Consider the following 15,367-nt stretch of genomic DNA (forward strand, 5'->3'; position numbering starts at 1 on the left):
CCAGAGTAGGTAAGCCAAAAATTCTGTCTACATTAACTCTGCCCCCTGAACCACACAGGCACAGGGCAGACTCTAAGCAGCAACTGAGATATGAGGTGCTGCCCACCTAGAAAAGGAGTTTAGGGTTTGAGTCCAGCCAAGTTAAATGCCTAATAGGAAACAAACAAAGAGCAATACTCTTGAAGGCATATAACAGAATCCAGAATCTCTGTAACATCATTCACCATATCTAAGATACAACCTAAAACTATTTGACATGTGAACAATCAGGAAAATGAGATCCATTTTCAAGAGATATCAACAAAGACTGAGCCTGAGATGATCCAAGTGTCAGAACAAGCAGACAAGGATTCTAAGGCTGCTTTTTCAAGTTTACGTGGAACATTCATCTAGACAGACCATACACTGTGTCATAATACAAGTCTCAATAAAATTAAAAGGACTGAAATCATAAACAGGCTATTTTCTGACCACAGTGGAATTAAAAGTAGAAACCAGTAACAATAAAATATTTAGGAGAAAAAACAAACATTTGTTCTATGTTACGCCATCCATAAAAATTAACTCAAATGGATTAAAGACTTGAACTTAAGACCTGAAACCATAAAACTCCTAGAAGAAAACATAGCGGTAAGCTCCTTGACATAGGTCTTGGCAATGATTTTTTTTCAATCTGACACCAAAAGTAAAAGCAACAAAAGCAAAAATAAACAAATGGGAATACATCAAACTAAAAAGCTTCTGCACAGCAAAGGAAACCATCAACAAAATGAAAAGGCAGTCTACTGAATGGGAGAAAATATTTGCTAATCATGTATCTGATAAGGGGCTAATATCCAAAATATATAAAGAACTCATATAACTCAACAGCAAAAAAACAAACAATCTAATAATAAAAATGGGCAGAAGATCTGAATACTTTTTTCCAAAGAAGGCATACAGATGGCAAACAGGTACATGAAAAGATGCTCTACATCATTAATGATCAGGGAAATACAAATCAAAACCAGAGTGAGATATCACCTCATACCTATTAGAATGGCTGTTATCAAAAAGACTAGAAGTAACAAGTGTTGGCAGGGATGTGGAGAAAAGGGAACCCTCCCTCATGCACTGTTGGTGGGAATGTGAATTGGTGCAGCTACAATGGAAAACAGTATGGAGGTTCCTCAAAAAATTAAAACTAGAACTACTATACAGTATAGCAATCCCACTTCTAGGTATTTCTCTGAGGAAAACGAAAACGTTAACTTGAAAAGCTATACGCACCCCCATGTTCACTGCAGCATTATTTATAATAGCCAAGATATGAAAACAACCTAAGTGTCCATCGATGGATGACAGATGAATGAAGATGTGGTAAATATATACGGTGGAATATTATTCAGCTGTAACAAAGAAGTAAATCTTGCCATTTGCAATAACGTGAATGGAACTTGAGGGCACTATGCTCAATGAAATAAGTCAGATAAAGACAAATACTGTATGACCTCTCTTAAACATGGAATTAAAAAAAAATTTTTTTTAATTAAAAAATCCCCTCAAGCTGATAGATAAAGAGAACTGATTGGTGGTTGTCAGAGGCGGGGGGTACAGGGTGGGAGAAATGGGTGAACTTTTTTTCTTAGTTTAAATAAATTGAAAGTTTAACATTTGCTAATTAGACAACATACTTCTAGATAATCCATGGGTCAAAGAATTCACAAGGAAGCTAGAAAATACTTGGAACTGAATGAAAATGAAAATACAACATGTTAAAATTTTTGAGATGCAGCTAAAACAGTGCTTAAAGAAAAACTTACAGCTTTAAATATTTATACTAGAAAAAAAGTCTAAAATCAATGACCTAGGACTTGCCTTAAGAAGATAAAGAAAAAAGAGCAAAGTAAACCCAACCTAAGTAGAAGAAAGGAAATGATAAAGAGCAGAAATCAATGAAATTAGAAACAATTAAAAATCAACAAAGCCAAAAGTTGGCTCTTTGAAAACAGATCAACAAAACAATAAACTCCTAGCTAGACTGATCAAGAAGGAGAAAACAGAAATTACCAGTATCAGAATGAAAAAGAAGTTACCACTACAGCTCCTACAAGATGTTAAAAGGACAGAAAGGACTATTATGAATAACTTTATGTCCACAAATCTGACAACTGGGGTCAAATGGATAAATTCTTTGAAATTATAATTTACCTAAACGACACAAGATGAAACCCAAACTCTGAATAGCCCTATATTTATTAAAGAAATAAGTTATAAGAAACCTTCCCACAAAAAAAACTTCAAGCCCAGAGGGTTTCACAAATTAATTCTATAAATCTAATAATGAAAAAGAGGACAGTTAGAATTTGGTTATTAAAAAGTCACCTTTAATAGCAACAAGAATAATGTCCAAGAGTCAACATTATACAGGTTGTAAGTGCTAGCCTATAAAGAAGCAGGAAATCAGCTCCGATGAAATTCACTTCTTCTTCCCTTTCGAAGGCTTGGCAAATAAAGCTGGATCTATCTGCTCCTTTGCCAGTCCTCTGACAGAGAAGAGCCTCGCCGCCCGCTCCTGGAGAGTGCCCCCGCACTTCAGTCCCCGGGCCGTGAGTTCACACTTGAGCTTCTCCAAACCCAGCAACTCCACTTCTGCAACAGAGCTGAATGCCAGTAAATCTACAGTTTCCTGACCAATATTCTGAGAAGAAAAAGAAAGAAAAATCTTAAATACGTCCATTCCTCTGAACAAAACTTTCTTCAATTGTCATCGACCTTCTGTTTTTCAAGAAATTTTCATTTACTATGCCATATCTTACTACTGAATTTTAATAATCATGTTATTCTCTACACATTGTCAATACATATAATTAATAAATATTAATTTTTTATCTATATACTTAGAAACAAGTATTCAGAAGAGTAACAAGTTACAGAATTCTTGAACAGATTAATATTACTTTTCTTTTTTGATTTTTCCAGTAAAAATTCAAACAGCAAAATGTACCTCACCTACCCCCATACTATGACCAGAGAAAAGCACCCTATAAAGCCTCATTTTAATGAGATTCCTATGCCTGTGAATCTACTAACCCCATAATCCTAAGCTTTCCATTTTAATCAAATAACTGTGATTATCAAAGTTCTCACTTATATAACTTGACAAATTTAAATGCTGTTCAAAAGACTTGCAACTGTTCTATCCACCAAGTACCTTTATAGACTTTAAGACAAAATTAAATACTTTTTTTTTTTTAATTAAATATTTCTAATGACAGGTGCTCTGCAAAGAATGAAAACATTCACCACCTAGGGTTTTTTTTTAAAAAACATATTCAAAGGTCAGTAATTTTCTCTCACAGTAAGTTGTTTTTTAAAAATATTGAAGAACTCTAGGGACAAACTATCTTTCTAGGTGATCTTTTTTTTTTTAAAAAGTCCATTTTGTTAAGATATCTGGAGTGAATCTTGGCTTCTTTATATATGGCCAAATCCTAAATCACCACTTGTGTGTCTTTGGAGAATCACACATGGTTGTACATGATTATTATGAATACAACAGCTACAACAACATCAAGAACAAAATTTCCACAGTTAAAAGTTCAAAGACTGAAAGTCAAATCAGGTTTTATTCTATTTTCCTTTCTTCATTTTTCCAAGACTTTGGTTAGGATAAACTCCTAGCATATATGAGTAACATAAAAGCTACATGCTTATAATTCCAGAGGTGGTGTAAGGGTCAATTTAAAGCCCTTAGCATAAAAAATGTCACTATCTTCCCTAGAAAGGGCAATATGTGCATTTTTGCTTGTTTAACCGGCACAAGTAGGGAAGGTGCTGGTTAAATAAATAATGATAAGCTTTGTGTTTACCAAAGAAGCCAAGTAGTTCAGGTTTCATCTATCCTAAAAAGCAAATCATTAGACTGAAGAGTAAACATTAAAGATTTTTGCTGGAAGTTAAGTCCACTAAAGGCGGCAAATAACTATTTAAGGAAAAGCATGCACAATGAAAATAAATTTTCAAAATGTTGAGTGTGGGGCTTAAGATTTAATGTAAATTAAAAAGGAGCTGCTCCTCTTCTACAGGAAAGATCTTCACATCCAACTGACAAGTAACTCACATGAGAAAGAAAAACTAAGTAACTAGAAATTTAGTGATAGGAAAATAAGTAAATTTTATCAAAGCTAAAAATGCCACCTATCATAATATGCCTCATTAGTGCATGCATTATTAAGAAAGAATAACAATACCAATTAAACTATAACGTGATATATATCCAAATTCAGAGGTATTAAAACGTGAAAAACGTGCATCTTAGAATTGATGAAACACGGAACCAAGGACACCACCTAGTGGCAAAATAGTACCAATTCCAGAGCTTTAAAAAAAAATAAAAACTAAGGATTTTTTGGGGGGACATGGCAAGTTTCACCATCATCTGTACTTCTGATTATTAAACAAGCCTTTCCACTAAGCAGCTGATGGGAAAAAGCACATCTTTTCATTTCAATGACTTACTACAGAGATTAAACTGATTTGGCTTTAGACATCAACTCTCCAAATTTACTTACTGTGTTTCCTGACTGGCTTTCCTCCAGCTTGGCAACAGGTATGTTTTCCCTATCTTCTCCAGGTGCTCCCTTGGCAGCTCTTTCCCCATCAGTCATTTCTTTGGTCTCCTGCTCCTTATTCAGTCCAACTCCAGCTGCTTCCTTTTCTAAGGGTTCTTTACTCTCTGCCTCATTTTTCTCCTGGGTTTTCTCTGTTTCTATAGCCATCTTCCTTTCCATGTACTCCTGGGTAGATGCCTCTCCCAGCTCAGCATACAAGTCTTCTGAAATATCATTCCCAGAGTCCGTCACAGGGGTCTGTAGTTTTTCTCGTGATCTAGAGTCTGCACTCAATACTCTTGCCTGCTGAGAGCTACTAGGAAATTCGGCTGCCATCTCAACACCATCACTGCCATTTTGGGGAACGTAAAAGCTCACTCCTGAAGTATTAGGTGCTTCTGCACTGTCATTATCGGAGCTCTCAGAGCCAGACCCTTCTGCAGTCTCTAGTCCTTCCATGCCCAACCTATTAGAAGCAACAAAAAGGTTTAACACCACTTACAGCTTCTACTTAAAAAAAAAAAAAAAAAGAGTTGCAGTTTGTCCAGGAAACAGACTCTGAATAAAGGTATCGGCTAGCTTGAGATGGAGAGTAGGTGAGTTTCAGAACAAGATATTCCAGAGGTATAAAAGGAAAAAAAACTTCAGTGAGACTGGAAGCAACATGCCAAAGATCCAACAGGATCTCTTTTTAAAAGCTGTGACTCTCTTAAAACAAACTGGTTTTGCTTAAAACTTTTTCCCCCAACACTGTATGAATTTTAACTGTTGGAAATTAGATAAAATAATAAACAGTTAAAAGAAAATCCTGGGAATTCCCTGGCGGTCCAGTGGTTAGGGCTCCGAGTTTCCACTGCAGGGGGCACAGGTTCGATCCTTGATCAAGGAGCTAAGATCCCACATGCCACATGGCACGGCCAAAAAAAAAAGAAAGAAAATCCTGTTTTATTCATAATTGCCCCAAACTGGAAACTACCCAAACCTCTAACAACTAGAGAATGGATGATAAACAAATTGTGGTACAGCCACACCAGGCAACAATACTTGGCAATAGAAAGGAACGAACTACTGATACATATAATACCATCTGTGGATCTCGAAAGCATTATTGTAAGTGAAAGCAGCAGACATGATGACATTCTGGAAAAGACAAAACCATATGAACAAACATCACACCAGTGATCAGGGGTTGCCAGGAATGGAGGTGGAGGAAGAAAATTAACTGCAAAGGGACATGTGGGAACTTCTTAGGGTGATGAAAATATTCCATAGTTTGATTTTGGTGATGGTTACATGACTGTATATTATAAAATTTTCAAAACTTGTAGAACTGTTCAAAAAGGGTGAATTTTACCATATATAAATTATACCACAATAAACCTGGCTTAAAAAAGAGAAACCCACAGGAAATACTACTATCTTTTCTCTCAGGAACATTTAATTCACATTTCAGAAAGAACACAAAAAATTCTATGCTGGACTCACAAGAGTTACATGGTGTTTAGTTAATAATTATTTTTCTATCCCCAAAGGGGAGGCCAACCAGGAAACCAAGATCCATTTGCACTTATCATATTCTAGAACTCGGCCCAAGGGAACTGAGCTGGTAACCAGAGGACCAACTGGGAAGGGTGGGAGAACTGTAAGAAGAATGGGTAAGAAAAAGTACTGTAGTGCTTTTCACCTGCAAGTGCAAAAGTGGTGAAGAGAGGTCTGGCAAAGTGACCAAAGACCTCAGTGACGACTACGAAAAACCACAGAGAAAAGAGAACAACCTGGAAAGTAAAGCCATGGCTTCCACTGGGAATTTTTGAAAGTTAACTCTTTCAACACCTAACAGTAATTCAAGTATAAATATGTGATTTCCTACTGTAAGGAAAAAAATTATCCTTTAGTTTCTATGAATGGCACTTATGGCAGAAACCATTACTAATGTATACAATGTGAGAATCACTGAAACCTGAACTGAAGCACTCTGGAAAATTTCTGAGCTTCCATCAGACTTTACTTAATAGTAGTATGTTTATTCCAGGTAGATAAGAAAAAAATAGAGTAGGTAAGTTTCAGAACAAGATATTCCAGAGGGATAAACAGAAGGAAAAAAAATTTTTTTTTCTTCAGTCCTCAAAGATCTATTTGAAATGAAAATGAACATACTTACCAAAAGCATTTCTTTTTCTCTGCACTGGCTGCTCTGTCTGTTTTTGATTTGTTAGGCCGTTTCCGACTCTCACGGATTTCTGCCGATACCGTCTTGCTGGAGGCAGCCCGCATACCTAACCAGACATTTTAACAACTCAGTTTCTACTATCAGGACTAAGTTCAATTAAAGAATTTATAAATAATCTGGATTGCAAAACAGCTGCAATCTAAAGCTCTAGATTTAAATTTCTTAACATACCAAAATTTAATCCAGTTAAAATGAGACTAATCTCAAATTTACACAGATTTAAGATAAGCATTCTGGCTCTTGAACCGCATTTTTAAAGCACCATGTCCAATTTGTAATTTTGAGGCTGACAGATTCATACCTATCTCTCCTCAAACCTAACGATTCATCTCCTTGTGCTTGTTATTTGCATACAACTGTCTTTCCCCTGTTATGCCATAACCCTTTTGATAGAAAAGACTCCTTATTCAATTGAATGCACAATAGCCCTAGCATAATGCTTTGGATGCTAAAAACATAAAAGTTAATGAAAATCATTCTCATTAAAAACCGTTTTTTAAAAAAGGGACCTAAAACTGGAAGCAAAATGTTGGGGTCTAGGCACCTCCTGAAGACTTAGCTTATTCCCATGAAGCACAAAAAGTATTCTTACCTGGGGCCCATGAGCCCACAGAGTTCAGGGGTCAAGTATGTCAAATGTTGTGTGAGTGTATGGGTTTTTTCCCTGGGTTGTAAGATATACTGTATTCATTACTGAGGGGAGGAATTCCACAGCTTCATCAGTTTCTCAGAAGTCTGTAACCCAAAAAGGCTTAAGAACTGCCCTCTGTGTGGAACAGCTGGCTTCAGGGACGCCTGCTGATGGCACTATGGAATCCTCATTCTCACCTCGGAGGACGGAATCCTCCAGACGCTCGGCCATCTCATGGCACTGCTGCTGGTAGTCGGGGCTGGTGAAGCAGTGCCTGGGTTCTGCAAGCTTCCGCTGCAATCGTTCCAGGCGCTTTTGCTCCTTTTCAGCTTCTCGCTCGGCTTGTTGTTTTACCCATTCAGCCATTCTGGGGATGGGAGAGAAGAGATGTAAGTGAATGGCTATATTATGCACATGTATTTTTATATATAAAACACCCCACCCAGACAAATTAATGCACTCTTGTTCATACTGTGATATTCCCTCAGAAAGGTGTGCCATGCTTACTACTAGCATACTGTTATGGGCTTGACTAAAAGCCAAAGATAACTATTAAATTACAGAAAAAGTTAAATCTGATAACAACAAATTAGAGCATAAGTATTTCAAGTTTACATTTCTGATATGCATGGCATGTGTACAATCACTAATGATAGAAAAGTATGTTTCTTAAAAAAAAATAAAAACAGGTGGGCATCTTACGCTTTTTCGTGATTGACATCTCGCAGTCTCCTTCCACTGAGATCCCGGCAAGCTTCTCGATTGGTTGTCTTCTCAATCTGAGCACCAAGTGCTCGGAGCATAGAGCCAAAACCTGAGCAAATATGTTTGGAGAAAGCAGGTTAAAAAAGTGTTCAAGGATGGACAAAAGCCAAATTTGTGAAAATAGTATTATATCACAAGACTACAGGTGATGTCTACTTTCTTTTCAGTTTTAAAGGAAATGTACATCAAGATTCTAACCCAGGTAGCAAAGGTAAGAGTACTGATAAATCTGATTCAATCTCATGCTTTTTACATTTCCTCTTATATTTCTGCAATATTGTATCAATACCTGCACCACTGGGCTATTTTAAAGGGCTTTACCCAGTGCCAGAAATCCCAAGATTCCACGATTAAGAATTTTAAAAATTATATGGTGAGATTTTGCAAGGAGGCAATTTTAATCTGTCACTGGCTGATACAACAAGCTTCATTCTTATTGACACAATTTCAAACAGCAGGATGATTATAATCTGAAATGTTAGCTCTTTGAAAACCAAACCGAATCACCACAGATTTTGAGAAAGCCTAAGGATTACATGTTAGTGCATCAGGAGAAATACCAAGAACTGTTCATATTCAGTTTTTGCTCTTTTAGTTTCTTTTTTCTCTTCTAAGATGAGTTACTACAACCAGGACCTTAATCTACCTCAATCTGTAAACCGTTGTATTTCATAAAGTGACTTTAGACCTCCCTTGGAACTATAATAACTAGGCAAAAATCTTGAGAAAAGCACAAGGAGATTTGATTGTTTTGACACTCATCTGCAAACTGGACAGAATAACAATCACCTCTCTTCATCTAATCCTCCCTAGAGTTTGAGAGCCTAGGGTGCCTAAGAGCGATCCAGCTGGAGAAGGTGGGAATTTTATCATACGGTATCTACCTCAAAAAGAATAAAAGAGAAAATATGCAAAATTAGATAAGCAAACAAAGGATTTCACAAGGCAAATCGAGTATGGTACATTACAGACACCAAGGAGTTTGTTAATTTAATACATATGGCTACAGAACGCAGATGTGTCACAACTAAGCCATCAACATTCATGTCCTACCTCCTTTTCCACCACGAAGTCTGGGTTCCAAACTATAAACAGCTCCATGCTGCACTGTGTCACTGGTATTAACGAGCGATCCATTGCATTTCACAAAGTAGCATTCCACTGGAACATCCTAGAGACAAGTTTGGGGTTCTTTCAATACTGTTTATGAGACAATACAAGTTTCTTGCAGGAAGAGACCTAGCTTATCTTTTTATTACTTCAGTTACAAGGAGATAGTATGTGTTCAATTAATATTTGTTGAATTGCAAAAATGGAAACTACTAAGAGAAAAAACTCATTTTATATGATGTATTCTAGGTACGATTTCTTCCTAATACTTAATCATGATATACAGAAGAACTTTCTGCCTTTTGGGTGAAAATTAAAACTGCTCTCGGGACTTCCCTGGTGGTCCAGTGGCTAAGACTCCACACTCCCAGTGCAGGGGGCCCGAGTTCGATCCCTGGTCAGGGAACTAGATCCCACACGCCACAACTAAGAGTTCGCATGCCACAACTAAAGATACTGCATGATGCAACTTAAAAAAAAGATCCCGAATGCTGCAAGAGCCCACACGCGGCAATGAAGATCCCACGTGCTGCAACTAAGACAGGCACAGCCAAATAAATAAATAAATGTTAAAAGCAAAAACAAAAACAGAAACAAAAAACCTACTCTTTCTCCTTCTCTAATAGGAAATAGGGGTCAAGGTAGAAGACTATTCAGGGCTCAGATCTAGTAACTCTGAAGGTCCCATTTCCTCTGACTTTTTAAAACAGGTAGTATCAAGCTGAACACTGAGTGGCCCCAAGTTTAAAAGTGACATCTTGAAAAGTGTAGATAGGGATAAGAAGAGGGGAGAGGAGGAGACAAAAGTATGATTTTTAATATACTACCTACATAAGCTTTAACAGCTTTAGGACCAGCTGGCAGCTGGTGCCTCATCTCTTCTGCCAGCATCCCCCTGAGTTCCAGCCAATCACTGCAGAAGCCCAAGTACACTCCCCCAAACCCACTCTATGTATTTCAAAAAAATTCTCAGATCAAATGATGAAAAGAAAATATAAAAACTGTAAGTCTTTCTAAACAAGTTTCTAATGCCATAAAATGAGACAAGAGAGTAGTATTCTCCAAAGTTATATGGAACTTAGGAGGTTGACAATTAAATCTGCAACATGAAGAAAAGAGAGACCTAAATAGGAATAGAAAGGAAAAATGCATTGCCGGCATCTTCCTGAAGCGGAAACTATGAACATTCATTCTGAACCACATCATACAGCTATTTCAATGGGACCCATTCATTCATTCAGCAAATATTAAGTACCTACTATTTGCCAGGTACTTTTCAAGTGCTGGAATACTACCATGAATACTACAGTGAATACAGATCCTGCCTCAGGAAGCTTACATTCTAGTGGGGGAAGACAAATAATGAACAAATTATATATTATGTCAAGTAGTGATATGCAGGGTAAAGGGGATAAGATATGCGGATGGGTGTGGTGGTAATCTATTTAATATACATAGTCAAGGAGAGCCTCTCTCATCAAGTGACATTTGAGCAGAGAATTAAAGAAAGTGAGAGAATGAGCCATGTGGCTATCTGGGGCAACAGCATTCTAGACAGAGACAAGAGAAAACGCAACAGGAATGAACTCAGAGCATTCAAGGAACAACAACACAGCCAATGAGGCTAGAATGAAGTACACAAAAGGGGAGCGATAAGGCCTTCAAAACCATTGTAAGGACTCTGGATGTTACTCTGAATAACACTATTGTAGAGTTTTGAACAAAGTGAGATCTGAGTCATGCTCTTAAAGTATCACTCTAGCTGTTAAATTGAAAGTAAGATTATAGAAGCAGAGAGATCATTGAGAAGCTATTGTGATAATCCAGGTGAGAAATGAAGGCTATTTGTACCAGGGCAGTAGTGGCAGAGATGATGAGAAATGTGAGATTCTGAGGATACTCTGAAGGTAAAGGCACCAGGATTTGCTAATGCTCTGGGTGAAGGGAGTGAGATCAATAGAGGAATTAGAGATGATTCCAAAAATCTGGTTTGATAAATGGGAAAATGGAGTTGTCATTCATTAAGAGGGAAAAGGAAGTTTGAGGGAGAAAATTAGTCTCATCTCAGATATTTTACTTTGAGATGTTTACGGCACAGCCAGATGGAGATGCCGAGTAGACTGGTGGCTATACAAGGCTGGAGTTTGGGGAAGAAGTCTGCACTGGGGATTTACATTTGAAAGTTGTCAGCATACTGATGGTAGTTAAAGCCATGAGTATGGATGAAATCACTGGGATGAGGGAGGGGCCCCTCCAAGATTAGAGTTCAGGGTGATGAGGAGGAAGCTGCAAAAGAGACTGGAAAGGAGAGGCCAGTGAGGTGGAAGAGAACTGAGAGTGATATCTGGACAAGTGAGAAAAGTGTACTCCGGCGGGGAATGGTCAACTGTGCAAACTGGCACTGACAGACAAAGCAAGATGAAAACTGCAAACTGATCACTGGATATGGCAACATAGAAGATACTGACCAGTAAGACAAAGAGCTGTTCTATTGGAGTGATGGGAACAAAAAAGCCTAACTGGAGTGGGTTCTAAAGGAGAAAAGTTTTATGTTCAAGAATATTTTTTTTAAAGAAAATCAGAGAAAATAAGGTGATAGCTAGAAGGGATGTGGGCTCACGTTTGTGCACTGGTAGGAATGATGCTGTAAAAAGGGAAAACACTGGAAAATACAGGGGAGAAAGAACTAATGCCAAAATAAGTCTTTCAGTAGGTGAGGGGGAGGGGTTACTGTACAAAGTAGAAGATAATTGCAAATTATTTGTAAAATAATGACCGTTCATCCACAGTAACAGACAAGAAGGCTGAATATACAGCGGGTACCTACCAGAGGCACTGGTGTGACGATGCAGAAATTCTCTCCTTACCGCTTGAGTACAAAGTATGGTCCTTGGGATGGAAGAAGTCTTGGAGATTTAAAGAGAGAAGATGTGAAAAAGTAATCTAGGAGAGTGAAAGAGTGATGAACTGAGCAGTGCCTCTCAACCCTTTTCACACCATGGTATACACAAGTAATATTTGGATGACACTCTAGGGAAAATGAGCAAAGCTACTGAAGATGTGTTGAGATCCTGGGTTCTGTCCAGCTGCCCAAGGACTACTTAGATCAGTATTCTCAGCAGTCCTGCAACCCAGCGGAAGCATGCTCTGGATGAGAGAGATACAGGAGAACTGCCAAGCACCACTAAGCTTGGTGTTTGTGAATTTGTAGTGAGACTGGTTTGCGTGATTAGTTCCCCTACCACAGTCACTGCCCAGATGCCAGGGAGAATAGGTGGAGAGTTGGATTTAAATTGACTGGAGTTTTCCCAGGCAAACATGATATCAGGAGAGAGGAGCAAGGGAGCTCAGGCTATATGCAATGATGTGATTAACATGAAGGACTATTCTTGCCTATAAAATACTGTCCACTTTAAAGAGTTGTAAAAATTAAATGAGACATGTAATATACCTACTATATGTTTAATGTTTATAAATTAAAAGTTATTTTAGTTTCTTTTAATATCTTATATATCCAATGGGTATGGTAGTTCTAAAATCCTAAATAACTTTAAAAGACTTTAACATGAAGGCTGAAAGATTATACATCATGCATCATACTTCATTTCCAAACAGAACTGCTTATTTAATGAGACAACTGATGAACAAAACAGCATTTTCTACTTGTTAAAGATTCTTGTCAGTTAATAATCACTAGTACAACAAAATAACAAAGAAAATTTAGAATCAATTTAACTGTTTTTAACCATTATAAAGCATTTCAAGCACAAAGTATTATGTGTGTCTTAGGCCAATCAGCCGAAGGCCACCAGAGACAACATATAGTTCAACAACTCAAATTTCTTGACTCGCTACAACAAGAGAGGGACTGCACACCAGAGGAATTATGAGGTGTCTCACCAACAAATAAAAAGATATAGTTATAGGATTCGGGGCGGATGGAATTTAGGTAAAATTTAAATGAAACAATGTTTTGAGAGGCTCACAATAAAGCAGGGCTGTGTGTATAAGGGTCAACATCAGGTCTAGACTGTGAAGGAGATCCAGGCTCCTGTTTCCTTGGAAACTACAAAGTTAAGATAAATGTGGAATGTTGTGTCCAGAAACCCCTAATCTGAAGCTCTGCACCTGGGAAATCAAGAGTGCTTCTCTACGTCAAAGTGACTTAGATTCTCAAGGCAAGAGTGGGATGCTTCTTACTGATATAACTTCCAACAGCAGTTTATTCTTATAGTCTATGATTTTTGAGGTAAGGTTTCACAAAGACTAAAAAAGAAGCAGACTTTCAAGGAAGTCATTATGACATTTCATCACTGTACCATGTCCTTGGGAGAAACACTGTTTCCTATTAACTTTGCAGCTAGCTTTATCTGTGTGTTATCCCAGCCTGTTGAAGAGCCAGGCTGATTTTTACTTTCTCAGGGAGAGCTAACACTAACTTTATCATGTGTCAGAATAGTTCTGTTTTAAAAGGCATAAGCATGAACTTGAGCTATTTTTATTCGTTCCAGTATCTCATCAAATGCCCTTTTATAAGTTTTGTGTTTTTGTTCATATTTGTTCTGGCCATGTGTCTTAAGTATATGAATGAATCCATTCGTTTATATTTCTTGCTTATTTTAAATTATTTTTTCCAAGACTCCTCATAATTAAGATCTTATTTTTTTCTGGTCTCACTTTGGATCAACTGTCAGTAAGTTTGAAAACTGGTCATCAGATAAAAGTTATTTTCAGAGATATTAAAATCCAACTATTTCGGAAAATATTTCCCCATTCAGATGGTAAAAACATTTCTGACAGTTTTTAAACTGGACTGAAGTCTAGGAAGAAAAATGGGGAAACTGAAAAACCACATTATTTGCAAACAGACATTGCTTCTTCATGGAACCAATCCAAGTAAAGATTTGGTTTAGAGGAGATCAAATGTCAAAATTAAAATTAGATTCAGCGAGACCAGCATATTCTTTAAATAACTGAATAGGTTTAATATCTTATAGTTGGTAAAAGCTTGCTTACTTGATAATTAAGTAAATCACACATGTAACTTTAGAAGTCAATGATAGGTTTTCAAAAATATGCCTGGGCAAATCAGAGCATCATAATGATTAGTGAAAACATCTACATGACAGGCCCTAAGAATCATGCCCTCGACATGACCTATGTGAGTGCTTGGCCCCGACCAGTGACCAGACAAATCCATTTCCTTCCCAACCATCCTTTGGCCTGGGTTTGGATATGACATACTTCTCTAGGTTGGAGCTAAGAGGGCTGTGTTATCAGTGGACAAAAAATGCACGTCATATAAGCACAGAGTGAACGTAAGGAAATGAGCCTTAAAAATCATCTGGTCCAACTGCCTCATTTACGGATGAATACCAAAGTGTATTCTGTTAGTCCAGACTGAGGGCCGGACTAAACGCCCGTGAGCGGAGGGGTTTTTCTCCCTTCTGTGAGACAAAACCACCACAAAACAAAAGCAAAGGCAGGCCTCAGCATCAGTTTGAAGCACCTTAAAACCCTAACCCTCAGCCTCAAAAACTGAGAACCCCAAAGAATAGACGTGCCCCCGACAGACCCTCACCGCACGTAATCCTGCCCCTGTCCTGCTTTCCCATTCCTTCCAGGAACCACAAACCTCACCTGATCTTGGCAGTGTAGGTGGATAAAATCGCGTACGGAGCGCGGGGCGGAGGCACACCACACCGCCTTGCATCCGAAGCTGGGGCTCCGAAGCCACACCAGGGCCGCAGCCTCCGCCATTTCACCCAGTCGCCGAATCTCAAGACTCCCAGAAGCGCTAAGCGCCACAACCAGCTCGGCGTATCTTGATGACGTTAAGCTCGCCCTCCAGCGCCCCGCCCCTCACATCTTCCGCTCGTCCCGTTCCTCCCCTGGGGATAGTCACGTGACTTGGGACGCCCGAGCCTGCGGCCTGGGGGAGGGGAACAGGAAGAGCCTGGCAGAGGCCGATAAGACCGCGGAGCACCCGGGCGAGGCGTTGCTAGGAGAAGTTGCTAGGGCGGGGCTCGAGGGACTCTC

General features: G+C 38.4%; 1 protein-coding gene across 2 annotated transcripts; it reads right to left on the bottom strand.

Annotated features, from left to right (window-relative positions):
- Window positions 1–2,344: 2,344 nt before the first annotated feature.
- Window positions 2,345–15,144, bottom strand: SDE2 (SDE2 telomere maintenance homolog). 2 transcript variants are annotated; one of them, XM_082344569.1, is made up of 8 exons: window positions 14,969–15,104; window positions 12,156–12,234; window positions 9,272–9,389; window positions 8,156–8,267; window positions 7,651–7,820; window positions 6,754–6,868; window positions 4,554–5,058; window positions 2,345–2,680 (listed from the first exon to the last, which is right to left on the bottom strand). In XM_082344569.1, exons 4-8 carry the CDS (start codon window positions 8,254–8,256, stop codon window positions 2,459–2,461), a joined length of 1,113 nt encoding a protein of 370 aa, XP_082200695.1. In that variant the 5' UTR covers window positions 8,257–8,267; window positions 9,272–9,389; window positions 12,156–12,234; window positions 14,969–15,104; the 3' UTR covers window positions 2,345–2,458. The 2 variants fall into 2 exon arrangements, with proteins under 2 accessions (XP_082200695.1, XP_082200694.1); XM_082344568.1 differs by lacking the exon at window positions 12,156–12,234 and having other exon boundaries at window positions 14,969–15,144.
- Between the last annotated feature and the right edge of the window lie 223 nt (window positions 15,145–15,367).

This window comes from Balaenoptera borealis (assembly GCF_965194805.1).
Source record: "Balaenoptera borealis genome assembly, chromosome: 1".
Classification (NCBI taxonomy): Eukaryota; Metazoa; Chordata; class Mammalia; order Artiodactyla; family Balaenopteridae; genus Balaenoptera; species Balaenoptera borealis.